Source organism: Dromaius novaehollandiae, chromosome W, assembly GCF_036370855.1.
Source record: "Dromaius novaehollandiae isolate bDroNov1 chromosome W, bDroNov1.hap1, whole genome shotgun sequence".
Classification (NCBI taxonomy): Eukaryota; Metazoa; Chordata; class Aves; order Casuariiformes; family Dromaiidae; genus Dromaius; species Dromaius novaehollandiae.
This window is the reverse complement of record NC_088130.1, coordinates 57,802,795-57,819,913: the sequence shown is the minus strand read 5'-3', so window position 1 is coordinate 57,819,913 and position 17,119 is coordinate 57,802,795. Positions and strand designations below refer to the sequence as shown.

The 17,119-nt window shown below is 39.9% G+C and overlaps 1 protein-coding gene across 4 annotated transcripts in view; it reads left to right on the top strand.

Annotated features, from left to right (window-relative positions):
• Nucleotides 1–17,119, top strand: part of LOC135324438 (ankycorbin-like) — an 86,091-nt gene that overhangs the window by 46,387 nt on the left and 22,585 nt on the right. For 3 of the 4 annotated variants that reach the window (XM_064500761.1, XM_064500763.1, XM_064500762.1), the window contains exon 3: nt 4,042–4,172. In XM_064500761.1, coding sequence (XP_064356831.1) covers nt 4,042–4,172 — 131 coding nt within the window. Of the gene's footprint in view, nt 1–4,041; nt 4,173–12,572; nt 12,662–17,119 lie in introns of those variants that run through there. The other variant, XM_064500764.1, reaches the window with a different exon arrangement.

The following is a 17,119-nucleotide window of genomic DNA, read 5'->3' as shown; positions in this document are numbered from 1 at the left end:
AGCAGATACTTGGTAGTAGGTGTGACTTACGGGGTCAAAACCAGATGAGCTAATATTACAATGGTTTCAGAAATTGTTCGTAATGCAGCAGTCACTGCCTTTGCTCAGAGATTTGTTTTCTGATCTGCTCTGGGACCAGTAGCTGTGCGGGTGTTAGTTACATGAGGCAGTGTGAGAGCCCACTGACTAAATGTCTCCAACTCCCTTGTCAGCTCCTGGGTACGGTGACTTTCTGGGTGTCGTATGGATTCTCTCTTCTTCTATTTTTTTTTTTTTTTCCATGAAGAGGATGGGTAATAAGGCTACAGTTCCCTCTTGGAATGGGTGTTTTTGAGAGTCCGTGGCATTCCATTTATTTTATTTATTTGCTGTATCTCTAACTTCTGGAATGTGTTGTATGATGCTGCTGATCTGAACACAGTGGAGGAATAAAAACAGTTTAATAGCGGCAGAGGAGTACTTCAGCAACGGTTGATGTCTGCGTAGTTGGACTTCCTGTGTGGACAAGCTGATTGCAGAATACAGATGTATCCCTCATTGCATTTTGCAAATAAAATATGAGATTTGTGAATAGATTTATGTAACTTGTTAAACGTGTATAATTTTGAAATAGCTTGAATATAAAATTAACCTTTCATCTACAATAGTAACATCTTTATTGCTGCCCTAGAAGAGAATTGTCATTGCTTTAATGCAAAGATATGTAATATTTATGGGCATAATACAGTATGTTGGCTTTTAAGCCTCTTGCACAGAATACAGCTATTTTAATTTTTAAATGAGCACATCTCTGCTACAGAATGATGAAGGGAAACTGCACAAGTCCTTTGTTTTCCAGGAGCAAAACAAAAGAGCTGGTACAGCCCAAAGATTTTATAGCATCACTAAGAGGAACTCTGAGAACATGCATTTGGAAGAACTAATGTTAGCTGATTAGGTATGTGGCAGACTATGAAATTAAGTGTTCCTTTAGCAATTCTGAGTAAGTGCTTAGAAGAAAAGATACTAGTTAGCTGCTAGGACTAGCACCCTGAAAACAGGGTTCAGAAATGATTACCGAATATAGAGCTTCCTATTCTCGCCTTCAGCCTTCTCTGAGAGGGAAAAAGTTTTACCAGCTTTGCATGAAAAATAAGGAAATGCACACTGATAGCCTTTCCTTGACGTTGCGATGAATCTGATGGAACTGACTATTATCAGGGCGCAAGTGAGAAATTGCATGAGTGACGGCTTGTCCGAGGTTGGTACTGTTTAACTGATGAACAGGAAGCAGTTGTTGAAATGATGCACTCTTAAATCTTAGTTTAGCTGTGTATGCATGAACATGTGTTTTTGTTATCAAAAAAAGGTATGGTTGAAAACCACATTAAATACTAAATGAAGTTTCTCTTCTTTCAAGAGACTAGTACCATGTGCCAGTGTGTTTTACTGTTACCAAAAACACAGCATCATTCTGCAACATAAGAACCGCTTTCAGGGCACTGCTGGCTTCCCCCATTCATATCTGTAACTCTCCCAGGTACAGTTTCCACTCTTAATAAATACTGAGGTATAATTTGAGATCCAGCTGTGTTGGTTTCTCTTGGGTCTGGGATGTTAATTATTAGTGTGATTATAGGTAGGGTGATAGTTAGCACAGCATCCCCTGCAAGGGGAAATTGACTGTTGATCTTCAGTCTTCCTTAGATTTGGGGGTTGGCATTGGTGTGCTTGTTTGCTTATGTCAGAGTACTGCTAAATGGGTTATTGGAATATATACCACTAATTTTTCAATTTAATAGCTGAATATTAAATATCCATGCAGCTGCTCCTGGAGAACTCAGCTATGCTTATACTATAAAGGTGAACGCTCTTATAGCTGTGGTGAAATCCATTCTGCCAAGGTTTTTCAGTAAGCCTTAGTCTTAACATTTTCCTATAGCTTATTCTGTTTCATGTTTCTGAAGTAGAACAGGTTATTTCAGGTCATGAGAAGATCGTAAATTAGGTGTTCTTGTATTTCTTTTTTGAAGTACAGGTTAGTATTTTGTTAGAAGTGCATGTGTAGATTATAATATTACTTGCAGCCTCTCCCTTCCCTTTCCAAGATTTAAAAAAAAAAAAGTGCAGGAGGTAGGTGCTGCCAGTGCTTTGCAGTCGTCTTGGTGATTTGTGGGTAAGATTGATTCATCAAATATTCTATATTTAAATATCTTTCTCTTGCATGAGTGGTGAATAAAAACTGGATAAACTCCAAAAGAAAAGGCGTAATATGCTGTCAAAAACTGTGTTAATTTTAAAGGATTTTATTTACAAGTAAGATACGTTTTTTAACATCTGCTTTTAATAATAAGCTCCCTTTAAAAGCACAAAGTTCCCCAAACCAAGAATATGCAACAAGTTTCATTTTAGGTGGAGACTGCTGCTTGGCAGGGCACTCATTGCCATGGAGTCTAAATATTGCTAAGAGAAACATCATTTTTTTGCTGATGTAACTAATGCTCTAGAGTCTACAGCAATCTATTCCAGTGCTTTATACGAATAAAGAATATAACTTGCTGGATGTGCATTTACCCACCAGTCGTGGCACTTGCATAACAGACTTCAGTTGTTCTTTTTGTCTTCTGCGTGCCACTTGCTTTGCTGGAGCTGCCATCCAGACGTCCTCCTTCCAGGTGACACTCCTTCAGCTCCTGTCTCTTATTGCGCTCAGGCTGCACTCTCTCCCTGAGGGGTTTTTTTGTTTTGGTTTTTAAACTGCCACTAACTTGTAACACTTTTCTCCTGTTCTGTTTTTCAGGGTGTGCACAGCCTGGGGAGTTAATTCATATCAGTGCACTCCTCATGCTCTCTTTTCCTCAGCAGTCCACAAGGAGAAACATCAGATTTTGTGTTTAGCTCGAGGCAAAAGAGTCTCTGTGCAGAGCATCAGGATAGAGAGGTTAAGCTGAACATTTCTCAAGAAACATATTAATATGAATTCACTCCTTGCCAAAGTTGTGCAGAAATCCAGTGCTGATAAATAGACAGTCATGCTGGAGATGAGCAGACCGATGTCAAAGAGAAAGCCGTAATCTGTTGAAGATACACTCCTGAATATAGCAGGGTGTAGCGCTAATCCAGATGCAGTTTTTAATTCCATGCAAACCAGATGCTCTTTGGAAGATTGCACTCTGTTGTCAGTCCAGACAAGAAGGCATGGATACAACTTTCACTCCTTTTCCAGAGCCCTTTTTTTTCCCCTGTAATCTTATAGGATAGAGAGGGGTAACATTCCTCTCTCTTCTTGTTAGATACAACTTGGAGGTCTGCCGGAGGGAATAGGCCAGGTCCTGAAAGTACAGAAGGGAAGGGGGGACTCATCATACTAGACAAAAGTGTCCTTTCACTCATCCAGCTGACAAGGGTGAGCAAAACAATTTAGTGGATAATGCTGGGAAAAGCTCTAATGTAGGCTGGTCATCTTTTCCTTTCAGCAGTACTCGGGACGTGCTGTCTATTGATGGATCAATTCGTTTGTCCTAAATATGACAGGGAGATAAAAGCTTAGTAAAACTAGCTAGTCTGGGAAAGGCAATCCCTGAATTCGTTAGTCTCTTATAAAGTGTCAGCTGGGGAAAGCCTTAAACATGGAAAGTTTTGTCCAGCCTGTGTTGGTAGTGTGGGGTGTGAATCCACTGAGACAGCTCATTGCCTATGCACATGATGTATATGATGGTCTCATGGGGCCAGTGCAGCTCCATAATAGAAATCAGGACTAGTCAAATGAAGGAGAACTTGTTTAATCACAGTAATAACAAGTAGATTTATTTCTGCACTACTGTTCTACAGAATCGGTTTCCATGCTAGACCTCATCTCCTGCTGATCGCTTAGGTCCTGGCTTCAGCCGTCGAGTCCTTGGGAGCCTGTGCCGTGCAAGTTGCAAGTTACTTTCACAGTGCTGTATCTTTAGGTTGGGTTTTTGTTTTAGCTTTCTGTGGTAAGTGTGTGTGGGATCATTCGAGGAAGCCTGGGCATAGTGCTGGTACTAATATTTGTTTCTTCTTTTTCTTTTACTCCAGACCAATGAGTGGAACAAGAATGATGATCGGCTGCTGCAGGCAGTGGAGAATGGCGATCCTGAGAAGGTGGCTTCATTGCTGGGTAAAAAGGGAGCCAATGCCACCAAACAAGATAGCGAGGGCAAAACTGCGTAAGTCCATTGTTAAATTTGTGAATTGAGTGCAAGTGAGGAAAAAAACAGCATTGAATGTATATGCCCCTTGAAAGAATTAAGAACCAGAAGAGACCAGCGTGAGATGCAATTTTCTTTTTGCCTGAAGCACAATACCTTCTGGGAAGCTTCTGTCCGATAGTCTATATTTGTAATCCTTCATTTAAAATTCCATTTCAGAATCATGAATCCATTGAGGTGGCTTGAAGTTAGATTGCTGGGCTGACTGGTGCCCTTTTAGGACAGGGTATTTTGGGACTTAGAAATTTCATGGCACACTACAGATTGAAAACTCTGAAAAAGCATTAATATTTGGAGCTATTTTTTCCCATGGACATCAGTTTAATGTCATAGAACTGAAGATAAATTTTCTTTTAAATAGATTAATTTGAATTGAAACTATGGTGATTGGGTTTTAAAATCTTGCAGATGCTAATGATTCTTGGGACTGTTCCTCGCTTTGATTGGAATTTGGCAACGAAAGAGTTTTGTGTGAAAGAGATTCCATTTGCAGTCTGAATATATATCTCAAATATAGCATTTTCCTCTTCTAGTCTTCCTTTTCTATTGTCCTTTGAACTTTCTGACTTGTGGAGGAAATTAAAGTTTCCAGTAAGAAAATTACAGCTAATGGATTCTGTCCTTTAACTGTCTTGTTTCTTTCTTATGGAGTAGAAGGATGATTAAGTGGTTAAATTAGGCATTCTGTGAGAAAACCAAAGCCTTTATAAAATTGTGGATAGATGGGGAGAGAGGAAAACCGTTCCTCCATTGGGAGAGGCAGCACAAGGCAGTTTATACCAGATAACGAGTTCTAATGAATTACCTCTGGGCTGTATTTATTGAGTCACGCTCTGCTGCTTGCTTGGTCTGTTTCAGTTTCCTCCATCTGCTCTATTTCTGTTCTGCATCTGAGGAAATTCAATGATGGCAATGACTCATAATGACCTGCAACTTCTTACTGCCGAAGTCCAAGTCCTCTAATTAGTTCAAGTGGGCTTTCTCCATGCTTTAATATGGTTTCAATTTTAAAAAGCTGCATATGCATGTTTTTCTTTTGAAATGGAGAATCAGACATAATTAAAGCATGACTTCCATTGAATCTTCTGAATTACAGCTATGTTGAGCGTCTCACATTTTTATGCTCAAAATAATTTCAGAGCTAGATTCTAACATGTACTATATCCAGTGTAGCACCTATTTTGCAAGTTTCATATATAATTTGGTATCATGAATTTGTCTAGGGAATGAGTCAAGATTGATATTATCAATAAATACACCCAAGTTTTTTTTGACTCTTAAGGAATGGGATTATTGTCACTGTAGGGATCTGGTGCAATGTTTTTCAGCCTTAGAGGGCTACACTACAAAGTTTTCTTGTGTCTGTAAATAAAAAAAGAATTTGATTATGTGTTAACACAGATACAGCTACTTCTTTTTAATTGCTTTGAACAAATATGGATTAATGCTATGAAGAGCTCTGATTTGCCAGTTCAGTATGCTCATTTAATTATCATTTAATTTTAAAACATTTCTGTGTAGTGGTTTCAAAGAAAGCTTGAAAAAGTACCCAAATGAAGAAAAATACCATTTCTGAGATACAGACAGGCAGTGAGTCAACTCTGATTCTGTTTCCAGTGCTTTGTGAAACTTAGCAGACCTGCTCAGATTATTTCTTTTCCAGGTTTAGAAGATAGAGACTGACAGGTGTAGAAACCATGACACTGATCTGGAGGGGCATACTTACCAAGGAGCATCATGACCCAGAAGTGTACTGTAGTTTGGTTTATTAATATCAGGCAGCATCTTGTTTGCATTTTTCCCACTTCAGAGTCCTTTTTCTTTTTTTTTCTTTTTTTCTTTTTTTAAGTTTGTGCAGATGCATATGATGCGTCTGTGTGTGTGTGTGTGTGTATATATATATATATACACACACACACTCACTGACTCTAAAACCAAAATACTGTTGTACAAGCAGTATTGTCAAATGCAAAGTGAAGTACAGCCGCCAGTTCAGCATGGGTAGGCTTGTTTCTGCTACGTTTACAGGGCAATGCCAGGGCTTCGCTCCTGCGCAGGGACTCTGGGTGCCTGACGCTGCTGTTCTGCCCATCTTGGACAGTCTGCGCGGAGGCGCAGAGCTAGCTGCAGCCCAGCCCTGAGGTGCGTTAGTGTCCTGCGGGACCGTGGCAGTAATTTGCGTCAGCCACCTCATCTGGAACAAGGGGACTCATGCTGGGAAAGAGGGATCTGGAGATGTCTGTTTGGGACAACTGGCCACCATCGTGCTCAGGAGTTCACTGGCTGCATTTTAGAAAGAGGTCCCCAGTGTCCTGTGGGAAGCTCTTTTGAACGAGTGGTCTATTGATCCTTGTGAATATATATCGATGCACTTGTTTTAAGTCATCGATAATTAGGCTCAAGGTGACTAACCAGAAGAGCATAATGGATTCAATTATATAACAACTTGCCTAATGCGATTAAATACTTTGTTGTAATGGAATGTGCTTGAAAGCACAAAAGGAGAAACAATTAAATATTGCAGTTTTGTTTGGCCTGTCACTCTCCTTTCCCTTAAGGTGTGATATGTTTCTATTAAAATCTTTTATTTTCATTCCTTTTACCAGTAAACCTTCAGCAACAACAGAAGTTCTTGGTACTGCTCAGACCTTTATTTGAAGCAAAGTATTTCATTTAGTATACTAGTTTAAGCAAGAGCTGTAGAGGACTCCAATTTTTCCTGCCCAAGGGAGTGTTTATAGGTTTTTATTTTGTTTTATAATTAAATGGCTTCTTAATATAAAATGTTTGAACTGAGAGGAATGGAGATCAGAAGCCAGGATTTTCTGCCTCTCCCCTGTTGAATGTTGCGTGCATCCAATGCGCTCCAGGTCTGGTTCAGTTTTGGATGCAATTCCTAAATTTTTGCCTGTATCCTCTCTTGTCTCTGTCTTCCAGATCCATTTCTTTGTGGCTTGCCTGCATGGGATGAAACGTAGGTGCTTAAGCTAATGAGGTCTAGGTACTAATAAATTCCTTTGAGGTAATATTTCCAGATTTTTGTTAGGAGTTGTAAGTCTTCAGTACCTTAAAAAAAATCGTCAAACTAATGAAGCAGGCTTTTTAAAGACTCGCCTGACTTTCCCCACAACCAGCCTGCTCTGACTCAGTCCTTTCTATAAACAATAAATCAGTTTTAAGGCTGTGGAGCAAATCCACCCTTGGCATAAGTTGACACAGCCCCATTGTTGCTCCCACTTACACTAGACAAACTGTTGCCAAGCACATTTGTAATAGAACCTATCTGGAAATCTGACTCTGCCATTGTAGTCTAGTTCTACCAGATAGTTTTTTTTGTCTAGCTTCCTTAAACAACAAAACAGTGCTTTCCAATTTGGAAGTTGATCATTTAAATCCCACTTAAGCTAACAAAAAAAGGCTTTTGAAAGAGGGCCTTTTCAGGAGGGGATAGAATTCATTCATTACTGCTCTTTCCGCAAGAGCAAGTGTTCAAATAGGTTGTTATTTAAAGAAGCTGCTGCTGCTATTGAAAAAATTTTGGAAATGATTCACAGTGTATAAATGGCAGCACTTCCTTGTCCTAAAGTTATTTTGTCTGCATGCCAGTGCCTCACTGCCATGTTTGCGTGTTTCTACAAGGTACTGAACTAGAATTAAGTGCTTATGCCTATTATGTGAAACAATAGGTCTCTGTAAATTTTTTAACTGCAATTGCATCAGCTGTTGTTCAATAAAATGAGTCTGACAATGGCACAAAAAAGCTTTAGAAACCTCCACAAATGCACTTTTTCAAGGACTCTTTCACAAAGCTATTGTCAGTGTCCGTCAGTAAGGATGATATATTTTCATTTGAAGCAGAATGTTCATGCCTCTGAGGCTAAGCTGAAAATATATTTTGGAGCGTATTCCCACCCTGTATCTTTTCTATTTATCTTGTACATAGTATTCTTTTTTCTTTGCCTCGCTTCTGGGTTTTTGTTGTGTAAGTGTCATGAAGGACATCAGTGTTCGAAAAGTAAGTCGGTTTTAAATACCTTTTGAGAGGGGGTCTTTCCTTTAAAGTAATAATGGTTTACCTTAAAGGGAGCTTTTGAATGAATATAGACTTATTACAGATATTATACTGTTCAACTTGAGAAAAGAAAACCACAGAAAATAGTTTAGATAGATGTGACATGAAAATCAGAGAAATATTTTCTCAGGGAGACTGGTGCCTAGGAATGCAAAAATTGCGACATCCTCCCCTTGTCACTTCTGAATTACTATAAATAAATCCTCCAAAGACCTTTGAAATTCAGGCAGTCTCCACATGATTGTCTTGTGCTCATGCTGAGGATCCTCAGTCTAACACCATGCACTGAAAGATGCATCTTTTGCACAGACTCTTTGTCATCTCTTACAATTATTCAAATACTTTAGTGGAAAAGCAGACTAACTTCTGAAAATTGCATCAGAGTGGGAGCTGCAACAAAGGTTTAGTACCCTGGATTTGAGGGTTGTCATTTCTGCAGGAATGGAGTCCATAGATGTTCCAGTGACTGAAATTATCCCTGATGCAAAATAATTTTTGATTTACCTTTATCATAATTAACTTACAGTAGTCCAGATGGTAACATCAGTGTCGAGGTTTTGGAGTATGGACAAAATAAAGAAGACGACAGTGATCTCCACCTGTATTTTTTTTTCTAGTCAAGAGATGGCTGAAATCCGGTTCTTACTCCAAACTTTCTTGTAAAGTTAAGTTTCGTGGGAGATTTGGATATAAGAGTTTTTGTCTCCCCAAAACTTTCCTGAAGTTTTCTTCAGTTTCAAGTCCCAATTGCCCCCTTTCCCTCCTCTTCCCTGCAGGATTACTATGAATATAATTCAATCAAGTTGTTGATGTTAAATTTCCTGAAAAATTATTTTCTGCTTTCGTGTAACTCTTAGAAATGCTAATGAAAAATCTGGGCAAGGTTGGACAAAACCATACTCTGCCAGAATGGCAATTTGGACTAATTAACTGTTCTATTAAGTTCAGTATGAGCAAATTGTTAATACATAGCAAGAGGAAATGTTCATGTCTTCATGAAAGTGCAATATTTAGCTCTCATTTTATAATTTGACAATACATGAAAAAATCCACATTTCATGCAAACATTACTGTGTTGACAATCATACCTTATGCAGGCTTTTAAATGAAATTCAAAGAGCAGAATTCATGTAAGTGGTTTATTCCTGCCTCTTGACTGAAACAGTGTATAGACCATTTTCTCGTAGCTGGAGTACATGACCCCTCACTTAGGCTTTGAGACATGCCATGGGAGAGATTTTAGTTTATCAACAACACTCAAGTTCTCTTCTGTATGCTATTTTTAAAAATATTTTTTTTATAAGACACTTGAATCTTTCTGTACTTTCATGTTAAAAACAAAAAAATTAACTGAACAGACTGTCTTCCTTATAGAGAGAAATTAGTGCTTTTTAGTATGATTTCAGTTACAAAAATCCTAAACTTCACTTCTGAGAAACCAAAGCTTTTTACTTTCTCTCTCTAGTGATTTCATGTATTATAAAACAAATTCCAAGTGTTACCTAAAGAACAAATTCCTTATTTCATGTAAATTTCTTTGAGCAGTGAGGAACATCCCATGGGTTTCACATCTTCCGTGCACAGCACTTCCTGCAGATGATGTTTAGAGTTCAAGGAGAAAACGACTGATCAGTGTTTCTTCTGGGAACCAGCTTGCATCTTCTGTTTTATACTTGGGTTTTTTTCACACAGACTGTAATAGGGTAGCTATTCTTAATAATCTATTCCAATTCATTATCTATTAATAGGGCTGTCATCTCAGAAGAAAGCAAGGTGCCTTATGAAGGATCTCCGTAAGTCTCCTTCGATAGCCCATGTCTCTTCCATTTCTTTTCAAGGGCAGGATTGGCAAAACCCATCATGCAGCACCAGGCAGCTGCCAGAATTCCCTCCAAAGCAACTCCACTCACAGACCTGCCAAATACCCAGATTTTTACCAGACCTGGCCAAATTTCAAGAATTTTGCCAGTTGCTCAAATTAGAGCATAACCTAGATGATCCTAAGTTTTTGTATGCTTGGCTTGAAGCAGCAGACTGCCCTGCTCCACTGCTGCGGTGCCAGCGCAGTGGCTGCTGCTCGCACTTGTCTTACCTGAGCTGGCAGGGGAGCCCGGAGGAAGCGTGCCTTCCCTTCGGTACGGGCAGAGCCGGGCCCTCCAAGGCTGCAGGGCATGGGGTGCAGCTGCAGTTGTTTTTACAGATTTACATCTACATAATGGGCTGCAGTTGTTTTACGTGTTTTTCAAAGGCTTATGCAACCAAATGAGCTGTACGTGTAGGTTTTAATTACACCGACTGGCTGCCACTAGCTTAAAAAAAAAAAATCTGGGAAGGGAAGGGGAGCAGGCAGCCAAAACAGAGCAACATGCAAATGTTGAATTTGTTTTTTAGCTCTAAAATGAAGTCCAAGATAATAGACTGTGCTGGTGGCTGCTTATTTATCTGGCTTATATTTCTCTTTTTTGCTACCTGCTTTGCAGGTGTACTCTTTGTTAGGAAAATAATAAATGGAAAACACAGGAGAGCTCTGAAGTTGGCTGTTTCTTCTTGCACACATCTACGTTCCAGTCCCTGTCCCTTTTCAGAAAGTTGGGAGTCTTCATTTAAAAACTTTAGTAGTATGGTTACTCTGAAACGCTAAATAAAGATATATTGCCATAGTCATTTAAAGAGCTTATAAAACAAATTTTAAGAGGGCCTCTTAAGCACAGTCTCTGGAGAATTAGCAATGCCCTGTCATCAGTGCATGTAACTTCTATTATACATGTACATGTTATTGCACTTAGTTTTTCATTTCTCTATGAAGCAAGACAAATTAACTTTATACAGCTAAAAAATTAGTTCTTTTGCTTCAAATCTGAAACTGTCTGAAGTATTTGGAGTTTAAAAGTCACAGAAAATTCAGAGAACATACCCTGAGCTATCCTTTGTCAGCATCCCCAGTAGTGATATCTGTGCCTCTGGGTTCTTGAGGCGTTGTATGTGGTTCTTGAGCCTTGTTGGATTTTCACGCAACAAAAATATTTTCTTTAGATTAACTTTTACCAAGTTGTTCTCAGCCTTCTCCTGCCTTTTGCTGGCCTCTCATCATGTTAACATGCTTTAGGATTTTCTTGCTCTAATTTCATGACTTTTCATGTAGCAAGGTGGTTACTGGCTTTTGCTGGCACATGGGCAGCAATACCAAGCAGGTTGTGTTGGGGGAGGGAGGTTGAGGTAGATGCTAGGCTTTGCTCTCTTTGTTTAGCTTAATTTTAACTTCTATTTTTATATGTCCTTGCAAGCAACATCTAAGGGCAGCAGATGGGTTGAGCATAGCTGGTTTTACCTAACTCGAGGAGAAAATTATGAAAAATCATTCCATGGCATCCTCAGGGGTTTCATTTTCATCCTATGCTAAGAAGCCATCAGAAGCATATATATTGAAAAGCTAACTGTGCACCTTTTGGGCTTTAAATGTAGGATGTCTCTTTGAAGAAATAAGGAATTTTTCTGACTCTTCTACTTCCAATCGTCCCTCTGAGCTTGGCTTTAGAGGCATAGGTGAGACTGCACTTTTTTCTAGGTTCTTTAAACTTTTTCAAGTGGTGTTCAGCTTCGCTATTTCTTGCACTTTCTCTATCTTCCTACCCTGTAACACCCAAAATAAAAGTAGCATTTCAAAACTTCAGGCTTTCTGTCAACACCTAGGAGTGCCTTGAAGCTGGTCCTTGGCAGAGTTTCTGTCACAATTTGCTGATGATAGCTATTGAGGGCCTTTAAAAATGGGCGCTCTGCAGGAAACTTCATATAACAAATTGAAATTGTGAGCACTTATATTTACAATTAATGGTAGATGGGAGAAAAGGCTATATGTTTCAGACTTGAAGTGGGATTTTGTAATGTGGTGGTAGAGTTTGCCAAAGAAAACTGCATATGAAAATGGAACTGCTGGAACAGAACCTGAGAATGAGAAATATAAGGCTTCTGGGGATCCCAGAAATCTCTCTGAAGAGCAGCTGGGTAGATGTTTTTGCTGAGTTTGAAGGCTAAAATCAGGAGTCTGTAGCTTGCCAGCTCCCGCGCTGTATGATGCAATTGCCTCCTTCCTATTAAGAAAACAGCCGTTCAGCAGGCTTGCCTTTTATTGATGTCCTGTACCTTGAGGTGTGTATGATTGAAACAATATTCTTCGTGCTATGAGGCAAGGCTGGAAACTTTATATGAAAACAGTATTTTCTTGAAAGTCGTTCCAGAATATATGCTAATGTAAAAGAGGCGTGTGGGGGTTTGCCAGAGGGTTTTGTGTGTACTGGGATCAGATGCAGCCTCCAGTTTATATGGAGGAGGGGACAACGTGGGCTGTGTGCATCACTTCACTTTGCAGTGGCTGGTGGTAAGGGGGAGAGAGGGGGAAAAAACTCCTACAGCTACAGATAAATTCACACCTGCTTGTGTCACCTTCCTTCCTAACATCTTGGCTGCCTGCATTCCAGAAAATGTTAGTAGCAGCTCGTTTTCAAATCTAGATGGAGGCTGATGAGGGGACCAAGAGCTTACATCTGCTGCTCAGAAACTGTATTTGGTGCTTGCACAGTTGTATCTGTGAGGGGAAATTTCTTTTAACTGTATGTCTTTAGATGGCTCAGAGCTGAACCAGCAGACAACGTTTCTGCGTTCCTGATGACTTAGCTGAGTGGCCGAATATGTGTTTGTAGTCTCCTGTATTGCGGTGCACTCTCAGCAGCAGCAAAAGTGGCTGGGAAAGAAGTCAGCTATTTTTTCCAGATTTGTCCGCTTGGAAAAATCTCATTCTTGTATAAGGGGTTGGACTGAACCTGAAATACTTAGTATTGTCCGCTCTGTGTGTTCTGGCCTGTGTTTCTTGCTTACTAACTAGTGAACTCGTGGCCCTCTGCTCTTAGCAAAAATGTGGGCACTCTGTAATCTTAAGCAACTGATGCTGTGAGTGCAGCATATCTTTTAACTCCTGTCAATTTTTGTTTTTGTTTTTTTAAGGTCTTTTCTGTCAGTGCCCCTCTGCTTTTTGCCCTGATTTCTAATCCAAAAGACACGCTGTTCTCATGATATCTAAGGAGGTTCACGTTCTGAATTGTGAGGTCTGTTCACTTTCTATGCATGGGTGCACAGATAATAACAGTATTCACTGGCAGCCTTCAGCGGTGTTTCTTAGCAGGCCAGTCTTTCTTAACGTTGGCATTTTTAAAGTAGAGCATGGAGGCCAGGCATGCACATTGCCCAAGACCTCAGTTTATTTTTGGGGTTTTGGGGAGCTTTAGATTTGGGGGAGGAAGGGGTTGGTTGTTTTTAAGACAAATGATATATACTAGCCTAGATGTTTGTCTTGTTTTGAAAAAATAAACCACAATTCATTTTTCAGTTTAAGAAATAGTTTCAGTATAATCTAGGTTTACTCTCCTGTGGTGCTTTATTTTCAGATCTTTCAATGGGTGCCTCCTACTGTCTGAATTTCCATCCTTAGCAATTCCTTTTTGCACAGCCTGGTGTGTTGTGAAGTTGAAGTTGACACTAAATTGAAGTCCTGGACAAAAGACAGTACCCAAAAGGTGTAGATTAGACGGATGCTACCACAGTGGAAGTTACTGCCTTTTTTTAATGCTTTACCACAGCTGAGCAGGCAGTAGAAGAAATGTAGACCTCCTTAAAAATTATTTGTTCGTTTTGGGTAAGAGAATTTCTTTTAAAACTCACAACACTACATTTCCTGAATTCGCAATGGTGCAAATTCTGGCCTGAAAAAAAAACCATACCTCTTCTATAACTGTTTTTCCTGTGCTAATTTTTACACTCTTGTGGATGCGTGCATGTGTGTGACCAGAGCACGATATGGACTGCCTGCATTTAATGAACAGCCCCATTTATAAAATTTATTTCTAGGAGAAGATGAAATGGCTGCAGTGTGAAACTCTGGCCTTTATTTCTTTAACAAAAATAAAGACCCAGTAAATATTGATAGTGTTACCTGTAGATTTTTGGACTTACGTTTAAGCTGACCTCTGATTTGCAAAGCAAATCTGGGCGGGCTTGTTGTGATACCCACTGGTGCTCCTGGACATCTCTGAAGTTGTGATACAGTAATGTCTATAACAACTGAAATGCATCTTCATCAGGATTTATCTGGTGATGTCCAGCAGTCTGTCTGTCTTTTTCTTTCTCGATTTTGATTTGGTTTTCACCTTGTGGCTGAGCCCACTGTGCCCTTTTCGTGTGGGATTGCCAGCGTGAGGATCTCCTGTTCCTGGACCTTTATTCTGGCTCAGGGGAAAAAATGGCTTAAGAAATCAGTTCCTGGACACACTTTGAAACAGGGGAGCAGTGCAGGTAGAGGACAAGGGCAGCAGTGGGATGCAGATAATTTGAGCTGGTACTTCTGAAATCTGCTACTACTGTTTTCGTGTTCAGGTAAAAAGGATGAGAAAGGACTCCATTAATGAAGAGGCAAGACTTTTTTTTTCCTCTCCTGGGTCAAAGATAGGTAACGTATCTCGAGACAGTTGGTATTGACAGGCTTGCCGGTACTGAGCTTTGGCCGAATTTCTTCTGCCGTTGAATAACTGGCTGTTCCCAAGACATCTTCTGAAACAAATGTTTGTCTCTTAATAATGCAATTAGGGAAAGATAAGGATTCAGAGCCCTTCACAGGGAAATACCTAGGGTTTAACGTTACCTTTTAGTTTTAAGGTGAAATTCCACCTCAGCTGAAGCTGCTCTGAGTTGAGGCTGTGACAGCCCTGTTCCTTCCCTCGCCCTGGCAGGGGTGCTCCTATGATTGTGTGATCAAACAGGGGAAAGTTGCTATGGTTTTCAACTGGTTTTCCTCCCAGGTGCCCACCTGGGCTGGTGCAAGGAAGAGGCAGTACCAGGCAGCTGGATCAGTATATGCTGGTCATGGAAACATAATCCTTGCTGTGATAGAAAGTTGCTGCTCCACAGGGAGCCCTGTCCACGCTGGCAGGGGAAGGCAGAAATGCCTCTTGTTTCAGTACCTTTCTGGGCCTTTCGGTCACCTTTAAATTTGATGGTGACTATTTTTCTGTGAGTTAGATGCAGGATGTGTCGAAAGTTTCTTGTTTAGCAGGCTTACTTTTGTCATTGTTTTTCTGTTGATAAAATCCCAGTCCGTTAAGATGAAAATAAACTATTCCTCTCTAATTATGGGTCATTTTGCTACATGACAGAGACTACCTTGAACTTGCTCTTGAGTGGTTGCGGGCACTTCTTATGCACAGAACATGCTGCTCTAGATGTCCTCGCGGCCCTTTCTCATCCACGTCAGCACACTCTGGCACTTCTGCCGCTCGACCTATGTTGAAAAACAATCAAGAGCCAGATATCATCTAATATTTTTATTTTTGCTGGTGTTACTGAAGTGGAAATTGAGGCTTTCACTGGCCTAGAGTGTAGTGTGAGGGATAATAGTGTCTGTGAAATCACTATAGATGTTGTAAACCAGATGCTGCCTCCAAAATGTGTAAAAGTTCAACTCAGTGCAGAAAAGCAGCCAGGTTATCAGTGGGTCTCTTCCTGGCTGGGATAATTTGGCAAATCACTTGCCTGTCTGGCCTGGTAGCAGAAGAAGTTGAAAGTCTTCCACTTCAGTATTTTTTTTAATCAGCCTTACAGAGGCTCCAAGCAGCTCTGTGTCTTTATTTTATCTATCTTGTTTGTTTGTGTGAAGGTATTGGTCAGTCAGGAAACTGTAAATCATGAAACTGTTGGCAGACAAGTCAGACTTTTTGAAATTCAACAAAGAGTTGACGTACATTAGAAAATTAAGAAGAATGATCTGCTTTGGGGAGGGATGTTTTTACTCAAAATAAACCTTGACAATGAGTGTATGTGAGTTCATAGTGTATTTCAAACATTCTTGCACTTAAAATATTTTCAGTGCACTCAGGTTAAATGGCAGAGAACAATAGTGCGTTGCAGTATATGGCTTGTATGTGAGTTTGACTTCATTTCACGCTCGTTATAATGTTATATTTGCCATTTTCTATTCATTGAGCATCCATAATTCAACCACGTTCTTTATTTGCTTTAGATTTTGGTAAATACTGTGTCAGGCTCCTTTCAGGCCCTGGAGCAATTCTGTGCTTGCAGAGATCACTAATTCTACCCTGAAGCAACTCTTGAGCATGACCCTGCCAAACAGAGATGGAGCCCCCGATAATCTTTCTCTTTATTTCATTTTTCATTTCGCAAATAAAAATTTCCTAGTGTTAGAAGGTTAGTGTTTTAAATTAAGACTTCATATTTATTGATTCTTATTTCATCATGTTCCACTCTACTTCTGTGGTATTTTCCCTAGCCATAAGGACCACCCACTTGTTTTAAGCCAGCTGTCAAAATAACATTTGGTAAGAGGATTGTGATCAGTTATGCAGGATGTAGCTCTGTAAATGGCTAAGCAGAGAACATGGATTCAGCAGACCCATATACTATTGCTAACATTACCTCCACAAGCTCAGTTAGCCCCATTTTTACATGACTAACCTTTAAATGTGGATTAATTCTCTTCTCCTGCCGGTGGTAAAATGACTTGTAAAGAAATGCTTGATATGAGCTAAGTAGTGAAAATTACTATGCTTTTCTGTTTATGAGTTAGACTGTCTGGCATTTGAATAATTTCTGGAAACACTCACTCTCAGCCTCTTAGCAAAGACCAGCTTTATCTGAACTCTTGTGCTCTGTCTGTCAGACCGTGATTGAGGAAGTCTCCATTGCCTTGCTAGCTTGACTTTATAACTAAAACATGGAAAATATCCTTTGCCCTGAAAAGGGGACAGGCTTATTTAGGACTGTTGTAAGTGCT